This window comes from Astatotilapia calliptera, chromosome 14 (genome assembly GCF_900246225.1).
Source record: "Astatotilapia calliptera chromosome 14, fAstCal1.2, whole genome shotgun sequence".
NCBI classification, from domain to species: Eukaryota; Metazoa; Chordata; class Actinopteri; order Cichliformes; family Cichlidae; genus Astatotilapia; species Astatotilapia calliptera.
In genome coordinates, this window is record NC_039315.1 from 35,960,633 (window position 1) to 35,971,842 (window position 11,210).

The 11,210-nt window shown below is 42.8% G+C and overlaps 1 protein-coding gene across 1 annotated transcript; it reads left to right on the plus strand.

Annotated features, from left to right (window-relative positions):
• Window positions 1-525: 525 nt before the first annotated feature.
• sdhdb (succinate dehydrogenase complex, subunit D, integral membrane protein b) lies at window positions 526-8,434 on the plus strand. Its single transcript, XM_026191774.1, has 4 exons — window positions 526-641; window positions 4,058-4,168; window positions 5,724-5,874; window positions 7,378-8,434. The coding sequence occupies exons 1-4, from the start codon at window positions 593-595 to the stop codon at window positions 7,541-7,543; spliced, it is 477 nt and encodes a 158-aa protein (XP_026047559.1). The 5' UTR covers window positions 526-592; the 3' UTR covers window positions 7,544-8,434.
• Window positions 8,435-11,210: the final 2,776 nt, after the last annotated feature.

Genomic DNA, 11,210 nt, shown 5'->3' on the forward strand with positions numbered 1-11,210 from the left:
TCTGGTGGCATTTAGTTTTCTAATTGTATGATGTTCCACGAGTATGGAAGACTAAAACAGTCAGTCAGCAAATCATTGTTTTAACAAAATAAAAGGTTGACATTGAAGAGGTACTGCAGATGGTTCTACAATAATTAAGAAATTAATTAAGAAAAACAATTAGTGATTTATTGCTTCCCATACATTTTTATATCATTTGCTGCAATTCGATCAGTCGATATTTATTGTCAAACTTTATGTCCATAGTTTAAAAACCAAAAACACAAAATATAAAGCTTAATAAAAAAAGAAAATATCTGTAAACATATAAAACCATAATATAAATAAAACGTATTAATTATTTTAGATTCATTTATTTCTTGTGTTGTTTTGTACAGCCACAGTTGACCACCTTCTAAAAACAGACACTTAATAGGAATGAAACAAATGTTGTAGTCCACATAGCACACCATATAATACTATTATTAGTTATTGGTATTTATTTAAAATACATAATAATTAGGTGATCATCTCGAACACCCACAATCTTTGTGACGCCACGTCGACAGGATTACATCCGGGTTACTGCCGTGACCTTGGTTGGTTGTTCATCATGGCGGCCATCGTCAGGTTGAGTTCTGTGTGCCGCAGAGGAATTAAACGTGAGTAGCGCTGCTTCTCTCCGGGGTTTATGACTGTTCTAAGCATGTGTGCTTACTTTAGGGCCGCAGTTCGACAGCAGGCCGATTTGACGGAAGTGAAGTCGAGTGTTGGCCGTAGACGAACAAATGGCGCCAGCTGCAGACTTTTCAAGATCACGGTTTCACTGAAGCATCCTGCTGTCAGTATTAGCCGCTTTATTGCTACCTGTCAGTGGCCAGCGCCAGCTAGGTATGAGTAGTGCCAAAGGCCGCTTTGCTAGCGTTATCGCTCAGCACTGTCCACCAAAGATTATTCAGAAGTTGGAGAATTATTACTTCGAAGGAAAAAGGAGACAAAAGACCTGAATTGCAAGATTTGTAGTCAATGACAGGCCTCTTAAAAAAGTAAAATAGAAATCGGCTCCCTTCCTTTGACGTTTTAAAGAGCACAGTAAAGTTTGCGTTAGGGTAAGGCTGCTCTCGTTTGGCTGTTTGTGTGGATGATTTCCAGCTGTAATCGCACTATTACATTGCCTTCATGTGTTCATAACAAACACAAGAAAATATAAACGTTTTAAAGAATTATATACAGTGTGTGATAGTTATAATTACGCTCATTCTATCTGATTAAATTCCGCTAGTGTTCGTTGTGAAGCAGATCTTAAAATGCTTGATCTTGACTGTGAGCTAATACAGAAGCACCAGTGAACTTCCAGACCGACGCCAATATTTTCTTCTGTCTGTTCGTGCTGTTGTTGTCATCCCCCTTTGTGCCAGGAAAAAAGCATTTATTATTTAATTAAATTAAAAACACAACGCTTTCTTTCAGTTCCTCATTTATTCATTTATATTTTTCAGTTCAGATCTACGTGACATAGCAGATCATTAACACAGTGCTGCTGTGCACAAAGGGAAATGCTCCAATGCTCCATGGAGCTTGAAGGGGACAGTCTCTTAGAGTAAAGACACCACTAATTATTTTACCTTAACTGTGTGTGATGTGTCGCAGTTTAAAACTCGTGGTGTTCTGGGAGAATGTACAGTATTGAAATGGAGGACATGTAGGAAGCACTGCACTGGAGCCTATCCCAGCTGTCATAGCTGTTTTTTATTTATGAGAAAAATCAGATCCACATATGAGGACATTTGTTTTAAATTTTAATAGAAGAGTGGCAGTATAATGTCCTCGTAAGTGGATATCAGGCCCATGTAGAGCAGAATTTAGTATTTTGGTCTAGACAAGAGAACATGTGATGTCCTCGGAGGTTAAAAAATACATTTGGCATCAAAAGTAAGGAAATTTGGTTTGGGTCATTATTTCTTTGTAACAGTGCTTCTTGGCATTGAAGATGTTGGAAGACCAGTTATTTCACCTTTAATAGTACCATATTTGTAAGGAAAATAAATTTTTTTGTTGAGCAAGGAACCCATGCAATGACAATCAGATGCCTGATTAGCAGCACCTGCGAGCATGCACACTGCTCTTGTAGTTGGTTTCTGCTCCAACCACACCACGTTTAACTGATCTGTGTAGGGTCCATGCCATAGGGCAAACTAAGATGCAGTGTTATCTGCAGTGAGCCCTGGTACCATTGAAGGCCATGTTCCATCTATCAGGGGTAAATGGCCTGTATTTGTATAGCGCTTTTCTAGTCCATAGGACCCCAAAGCGCTTTACACTACATTCAGTCATTCACACACTGGTGATGGCAGCTACATTGTAGCCACAGCCACCCTGGGGCGCACTGACAGAGGCGAGGCTGCCGGACACAGGCGCCACCGGGCCCTCTGACCACCACCAGTAGGCAAACACGGGGTTAGTATCTAGGGGGTGTCCTAATTAGACGACGACACCACAAAAAGAGTTTCCTCACACCGTACCACTTAGGCTACGTTCACTCTGCAGGTCTTAAAGCTCAATTCCGATTTTTTTGATCAAATGCGATTTTTTTTTTTTTTTTTTTTTTTTTTTGTCTGCTCGTTCACACTACAGATAAAACGTGACAGCAAACGCGCTCTAGTGTGAACGCTCAAAGCGGCCGCATGCGCAAAAGAAGACGTCACACACAACGTGCTCTGTTTAGACCCAGAGCAACAGTGTTGTGTGACTGATGGCCTTAATATAAAGACTTGTTTCGGACTTTACGTTTCCCAATTTTGCTTTAAGTTATAAAGTTATTGTGTTATCTACATTTGGCCTAATAATGATCCTTATTGCTGTTTTAGAGGATAGCTGCAGATTTCTGTCAGAATCTGCAGATTATACATGGTAAATGGTAAATGGCCTGTATTTATATAGCGCTTTACTAGTCCCTAACCAAAGTGCTTTACATATCCAGTCATCCTCCCATTCACACACTGGTGATGGCAGCTACATTGTAGCCACAGCTGCCCTGGGGCGCACTGACAGAGGCGAGGCTGCCGGACACTGGCGGGCGCCACCGGGCCCTCTGACCACCACCAGTAGGCAACGGGTGAAGTGTCTTGCCCAAGGACACAACGACCAAGTCTGTCCAAGCCGGGGCTCGAACCAGCAACCTTCCGATTACAAGGCGAACTCCCAACTCTTGAGCCACGATCGCCACCAGTACAAAAAAATACAGTACAAAAAAATGTTCACGTTTCTCCAACGTTGTCTTCCCAACAGTTTCACTGGATGGCCAGGAAGCGTTCGTGATGTCTTCTCCGTCGCTGATAATCAGCGTCTTGTCTTGTGTCAGTGACGTAAAAGACGGATTTAATGCGACGTGACCATCAAACAGCAGCCGCTTTCTAAAACATCAGATATGTATCGGATTCAGCACCACATACCAAAGTGACCCAGGTCGGATTTGAAAATATCGGATTTGTGCCGTTCACACTGTCAGACCATGATCGGATAGATGGTCGCAGAGGGTCACAAAAGTCGGATTTGATGCGCTTTCGCCTGCAGTGTGAACGCAGCCTTGGAAACGTAGGCAGTCTGTGAAAGGTTTGCAGGACGGTTTGCCTGTTGGCTCTCTACCCACACCATCAAGAACAAACTGCTAACAGCCGATCTCCAGTCACATAGGGCAGCAGAATAAGCTGTTTGGAGTTAGCAGAGAAGATTAGGCAGGTTTTTCATGACCGTGACCCACAACTGCGTTTTGTTTACAAATGTGGGACTGTTCAGGAAATAAACAGGTTGGAAGTTTGAGTAAAGGCAAAGCTTCTTGGAAAAGATGGGAGTTTAAAAATAATTAGGTTAAAGGAGCGACGTCATACACTTGAAAACATGTCAACACACTGCCTGGTGAAACCCCGCCCCCTTGTGGTGAAATTCAGCATTGTGCAAATCCAGAAAGTACCTTTTTTAAATTTAGAAACTGAACACACACAAAACATACACAACATTATGAGGAAAGGAAAAGTAAAGCAGCCAGATGTGTTTGTGACTTTGTGTTTTCTCTCCTCAGCTCTGTTCTATCAAAGCGCGTTGCTGGTCAGGCCGCTGGCTGTACCCCACAAACACCTGGAGCAGCCGAACCTGCTGACGGCGAGGATTCATTCGTCACAGAATCTGAAGGGTCAGTGTTGACGTAGCGCCCTGTGTGCAGGTGTTGTACAGAACGAGAGGTGCACGTAGATTATTTAAATACCACAACCTCAGAAACCTCTGTGGCAGTCATCAGCTCTGACACACTTAAATCAACATAAGCTTTCTAAGCTGCACATGTTCTACTTTTGACTCAACGTAAGTGTAGCGTGTGTGACACACATTACATTTCAACACCAGTGGAGGTCCAGTGGGGCGGTCCTGGCATCTGAGGAGCGAGCTGGTTAGCTTTCCAAGAGCAGAAAATGGCTAGTTCAGACATGTTTTGCATTAACTATAATCTTAATGGAGGGCGAGAGAGAAGCAGAATGGAGCGCTACACCCCGAGGGCGAAAGGAGGAGCCATTGCAGGCCGATTGTGTCACACGCAGTCATCACTGAGCCTGGAACAACCCTGATGCGATCGTGGTCACAGTCGGGCTTGGTCAGGGTCACGAACCTGGCAACCGCTCAGCAGGTACAGGTGTCTGAAGTGGAGCAGGATCGCTTTGGTTCCTGTTTTGGATCTTCATGGTTTCGCCCTCACGTGTACACACAGCGTTTTTTTCCACATGAACACAGGCGGTGACATTTTGGCCTGTTTGGAGGTCATGTGGTTTACCCACGATGTGGGTCCAGAATGAAGGAGCCTTCTTTCTGTTTTTGCTCAAATGTAAAAATACGTTCATATTGAGCCAGAATATGATTCACCTTTTCTTACTTTAGTGAGTGATAGTCCTCCTTCTTTTTGTCAGAGTTTTTCTTTGGCTCTTTTGTCTCTCCAGTCCTTATATCTGATCAGTTTCACATTTGTAACGCTGCGTAACACCAACCGTGAGTCTTTCAACAAAGGCACTTAATACGTGCAAAGCAAGATAAAGAAAATAAATCCTTGGCCAATATATCACAATTTCAGGTGTTTAAATTGTATCGCCCTTAAATTCTACATCGGTTGTAACAATGTGGATTTCCAGCTTATCTTATTATAACAGAAAGGTTTCCAGTCTTTGTTATAGTGAAGAAACAATCAGTTTTCCTGTCCTGCTGAGAGAGATAAGAGAAATATGCCCGCTTCAGCCACATTAGAGGCTTTTGAGCATTAATGATGACTTTATTATTTTTAACCATAAAATCATCATTTAAAACTGCATTTACTTGGATGCCGATACAAGGACAGTGTCACAGCTCCACGTCTGGTTTGTGCAGCTTAAACAAACTGAACGTGAGAGCAGAGCTGCAGACGTTGTCACCCTCAGATTGGTGCCAAGTTCACTGCTTGCCAATGATGCTGATGGATTACTGACCATACTTGTTATCTACAATTTGTGCAACATTAGATACAAAAAACTGAAAAAATAATCGCAGAAAGATGTTCAGTAAAGACACAAGCGGCTCAGTGAAGTAGCCAAACCTAATATGCAGGAGACCCGGTCTTTCCAGTGGCATGTGTAGAATTTGAGATGCATGTGACTGAGTCAGATTGAAGTCTGCTCAGAGCTTCACATTGTTCGGCCTTCTGATGATCTGCAGTTTATCTTGCTTCACAGCGAGTTCCACCTCCAAAGCGGCCTCTCTGCACTGGACGGCAGAGCGAATGCTGAGCGTGCTGCTGCTGGCCATGGGCCCTGTCGCTTATTTCAACCCTGGTCCTGTCATCGATTACTCTCTGGCTGCTGCCCTGACCCTTCACGGACACTGGTAAGACTAGCAGTCAGCTGATCCCTGGTTTCACTTGTTTCTAAAATGTTATTGCAAATATTCGCAAGCCTCAGGTAAAATATTCCTGACGCCTGTGTTTTATTTGAACAGTAACGCTAAGCTGTCTTTTTTTAGAGCTTTCACTTCCTGAAAGCTATATAAGCTCTCGCCAGTCTGTCACAATACCAGGACACTGTCCAGGCTGCATTTATGACTGAGACAGAGAAACAATATTTCCTCATTCAGCTCTCAATACAGAGCTGGTTTATTAGGTACAGTGATTGTGTATGATTGACACGAACAATGTTTCTCTGTTTATTGACCATCATGCAGGTTTTTATCAACGTACATTTAAATGGTATACTTACCCTGGAGGTCACATAAGTATTACAACAGAAAATATAAGTTGTTTTATGCAAATTGGAGACACTTATGCTTAGCTAGCTTGGTTAATTAGAGACTGAATGGCTCAAACATAAGACGAGCTGTTACTGTGACTGTCACTGGATGAAGATTTTGCAGCTCAGAAATCATATTTTATAACGTGGATCTCAAATCTCTTTAAAAAAATTAAAGGTTTGGACAACTGCAGCAGCATTTTAGTCTAGGGCGGCTCGATTATGGCAAAAATGATGATCACGATTATTTTCACTGACATTGAGATCTCGATTATTTGACGATATTTATTTAACAATAACAATGTGTTGAATAATGACTTTAAAACATAATATAAAATAGTGCAAATACTGATAACAGTGCAAATGTTTGCAATATAAGAAATCAATGAAAAATGTAAACGTCTGTGTTTAGTGAACTTTGCAGTGTTGCTCTGTGGTGCAGCTACACTGTAGCAAAGTTTACACACTGTGTCTACTTGATCCACGTCTGACTGAACCCATAATGTTTCCACACCACTGAAGGTTTTTTACCTCTCTGTTCAACCAACGGCAGTCACTCTCCTCTCCTAATAACTTCTGCTTAGCTTTCCGAGCTTCCCTCGGGTCCTCTTAATTGTTGTGACACGTGTTCAAAATGCAGAGAGGTGCGCTCGATTTGCCACACGGAGCAGCGCCAGAGTAAAGCACGAGGGAGGGGCTAATAATCGGCTCAGTCATTTTTAACGATCGTTGAAAGCCCAGATCGTAATCGAGATTAAAATTCGATTAATTGAGCAGCCCTACTTTAGTCCCAGCTGGAATCTCCAGTATTAGTGTGTCAGGCTGCAGAGCGAGAACTCTGTGCACGTGACGGCTGAGGCTCCTGGCTGTCATCACGTGTGCACACAGTTCATTCAGATGTTGCGTCGTGCGTGGAAACGTCAGCACGTTTATGGGGCAGTAGTTGATGCATTACTGTCATGGTCAAGTTTAGAAACACTGGTTGCACATTTTCCATGTGTGCTGTGCAGTCATTTAGAGCGCTTCAGTGTAACCCTGCTGAAGCAAAGGGAGGCCTTCTGTCTTCACTGGCTGCTCATCTTTTCCTCTGCCTGTGTTGTTGCAGGGGTCTCGGGCAGGTGTTGACAGACTACGTTCACGGGGACGCAAAGATCAAGATGGCCAACGCGGCTCTCTTCCTCCTGTCCACGATCACCTTCACTGGTCTTTGCTACTTCAACTACAACGACGTGGGCATATGCAAAGCTGTCGCCCTGCTCTGGAGCAAGTGAATATGACTGTGGGCCGGGACGCTCAGGAAGACCGAAACACTGGTCCTGGCTGCGTGTTTAACAAACGAAATCAGTGTGTTCTCTGTAAATATCATTTTGACAATATTTCATTGATTCAAAAGTGTTTGTGTTCATTGATTCTAGCTTTGTCTTTGTGCATTGATTGGGCTGTTCCTGAGTAACCGTGGAACAAATTTACGCTACAAACATGTTTTAACAACACAGCCATGACTTGATCAAGTCTTATGGAATACAGCTGTCTGAGCTCTCGTTCATTCTTTCTCATTTGCGTCCTTTGTGTGGCTGATCTCTTAAACATGTTTACTTCCAGTGTGTGCACATGCTGCCTTTTCTCTTACACTATCATCAGCAGCACACACTAACCCCTGTTTGAAAACCATTTCCATGCCCCACCTAGTGTTTTAGTGTCATTGCGACCAGGCTGTCCCTGCAACGCTGCGGCTGTACAGAGAGCCGTGGGCTCTGCTGTAGGAGCAGACAGCGTGTGCTTATATGAAGCTTTATTAATGCTCTGCTTGAAGGTTTAATAAAGGTCAGACTGGCTAAATCTTATTTTAACCTTCGAGGCAGGAACAGGACACGACTGCGTCTCTATGGGGTCATGTTATACTTTGTATGTGAATCAGTTTCTGCTGCAATCTGCAAATTTCAAAGAAACAAAAAGGCTTTAAAATAAATGTTTATTTGGATCCTAAATCAGTAAAATAAGACTTAATATGGCAGTCCATTACATTCTAATCTTGGAACATGCACTTATACACAGTACACATGTACAGTCTTTGCATGCAGCTTCCACACCAGCACTTCTTTGTGTTTGGCTGGAGTGAGTGTGATGTCACAACACCTGTGCAGTAAACATGTTTTATTCCAGCTTCCACATTTGGCGTCACTCTGTTCTTTCCATCAAGGCTCAGCTGGGGTGTACTACGGAGCAGTGGATGGGTTAGCAGGTTATGTTGAGCTTATAGAGTATACATGTCGACCCCGAGTGCGTACGTGCCACGGCTCCATTTGAACCTTTTACACTGGCCGAATATTAATAATGTCTCCTCAGAAAACTTCATCTCACATTAGTCTCGACTACTTTACAGCGCTGGTGTTGCCTTTTATGTTTATAGGATTTACAGATTTCCTCTGACGTGTTTGTCGTCTTACCCGTCATCTCCGACGGGGATTAGTCGAGCTAGCTCATGCTAACAGAGCCTGGCCGTTTTCAACTTTCTTTGAAGTACACCACTCATGACAAAACAAGAAACACAATGAAAGAAGTACAAAGCCTTTATTCTTATGTACAAATGCTAATAGCTAGATTGTTGTATGAGCTTATAGTTCTAATTTTGGGTTCAATCTGAGGTTACACGGGCCCAAACCAAACATGCATGGGTCCAACCTCACAATATTCAATGATTAACTGAATACTAACAAAATCTCAAATGAGATAAAACTCATTTCAAAGCTGCCTTTAACTAAAGATTTATGGATGGACACATTGTAACCTTAGAATGATACAACAGGGAGCATGTTGAGGTTCCAAATGGTTTGAGATCAGATTTGTTCCATTTAAATCACAAAGTGACTCTGAGTTATGACTTTAAGAAGTTGTTATATCGGATATCTGCATTTAGTCAAGTCAGATGACTTTTTTTTCATTATTTAGACAACTTCTTTAATTATTTGAGCTCAAACTCAACTCTCATGTCAACATCGTCACCTTCAGTAAGCAGGGTCAGTTTATAACGACCGTTTTCATCCACAACTCCAAGAGCTTTGTTGGGATCTTCTGAGAACACAAACTTAAACCTGTTAGTTCCAGAAAGGCGCGTCTGGTAGAACAAAGCCTTGTGAGTCGTTCCAGGGATGTCTGTGGGGGGCGTCTATGGACAGACATAAGGAGAAAAAGAGTAACAATCACTGTGTCATCCTGACGCACTGCAGATCAAGTATAGTGGCCCTTTCACACGTGGAGATTAAACTGTTGTTTTCTTTTGAAGTTTTTACTGTATCAAATGTTCAGTATGTGTTTGTCACTTAATATCAGTTTGGTTGATCCTGATCAACTTACACATGAAACATGATTGTAAAGTATAATATACGCCATATTGCCAAAAGCATTGGCTCAACTGCTATCATACATACATATGAACTTGAGTGACATCCCATTCTTAAGGGGCTGCATCCTTCAGAGGCTGCATTTGAAGGCCGATTATGTCACAGCCAGGCGACGAAGGCTGCTCCAAGTGCGGCCAACAAATGCGTCCGTCACCTCCTAAAATTTGAAGGATGGGTCGGGTGTATCCTTCGTGGCCAAACCTATCCCAGAATTTCGTCTTGATGCATGCTCAATCATCCAGGTAAGTAAATCTCCAAAAGTTGATTCTGTTCATCTGGACGTAGCGTTTTGTGGGAGAAACGTTTCGTCACTCATCCAAGTGATGTCTTCAGTCTCAGCTGACTGCAGGTTTCAATCTTATAAACAGGACATTTGCATAATGACTGAAACCAGCCCACTGAAGGAACAATGGGCTGGGAGGTCAGTTCCTTAATCTTATGCAAATTCTCATTACCACTGATCAACAACCACTGACCAAAACCAAAAAAATGGCCATGAGTACCATTCACAGAGAGTTGGGGAATGGCTGCAATCACAGCGTAAGATGGTGACAGATGTACCCTTAGGCCCCTCCTCCATTCAGAGATGGTCTTTCCCTTTTCACGTAAATGGCCTCCTTGACTCGGCGCTCAAAACGGCGTTCCTCCCTGTCCAGGATGTTACATCCTTATCATTGAAAGATGATTGCAGCCATTCCCCAACATTCCCCAACTCTCTGTGAATGGTACAGGGTACGGCCATTTTCTCAGCCTCGCACTCTGTCTTCGAAGGATGCAGCCTATGAATTGACACATACCTTTAATCCATAGGTTTCAATATGATGTCAGCTAACTCTTTGCAGCTATAGCAGCTACCCCCAAGATTAAGGTGGGAATTGTTTTTTTTTTTTTTTTTTTACCATTGTTCCAGAAGTGCATTTGTGAGCCCAGAAACTAATGCTGATGAGGCCTGCTCACAGTCTGCTCTAATTTATCCCAAAGGTGTCCTGTCAAGTTGAGGTCAGAAATCTGTGCATGCTAGTCAAGTTCTTCCAAACTCCCTCAGCAAGGTCTTTATGGATCCTACTGCTCATGTTGGAACAGGAAGGGTCATCCTCAAACTGTTCCCACAAAATTAAGAGCGCTGAAATGTCCAAAATGTCTTGGCATGCTAAAGAGTTCCTTTGTGAGGTCAGAGACTCATTTTGGATGAGATGTCTGTGAAAGTTCCTTTGATTAGAACTAAGGTGCCGGACTCAATCGTGGACAACAACCCCACTCCACAGTCTCCTTCGTCTTCATGGAAACCCCCAAAAGTTGATTCTGTTCATCTGGACGTAGTGTTTTGTGGGAGAAACGTTTCGTCACCCATCCAGGTGACTTCTTCAGTCTCAGCTGACTGCAGGTTTCAATCTTATAAACAGGACATTTGCATAATGACTAAAACCAGCCCACTGAAGGAATAATGGGCTGGGAGGTCAGTTCCTTAATCTTAATTATGCAAAGTCTCATGACCATTGATCAAAGACCACTGATAAATGGCCATGAGTACCATTCA

Excerpts from the sequence above, each read along its gene's own strand:
- sdhdb (XM_026191774.1), top strand. The coding sequence starts at position 593 with ATGGCGGCCATCGTCAGGTTGAGTTCTGTGTGCCGCAGAGGAATTAAA. Across the intron at positions 642-4,057 it reads GTGCCGCAGAGGAATTAAAC|CTCTGTTCTATCAAAGCGCG; the intron begins GTGAGTAGCGCT and ends TTCTCTCCTCAG. Across the intron at positions 4,169-5,723 it reads TTCGTCACAGAATCTGAAGG|CGAGTTCCACCTCCAAAGCG; the intron begins GTCAGTGTTGAC and ends CTTGCTTCACAG.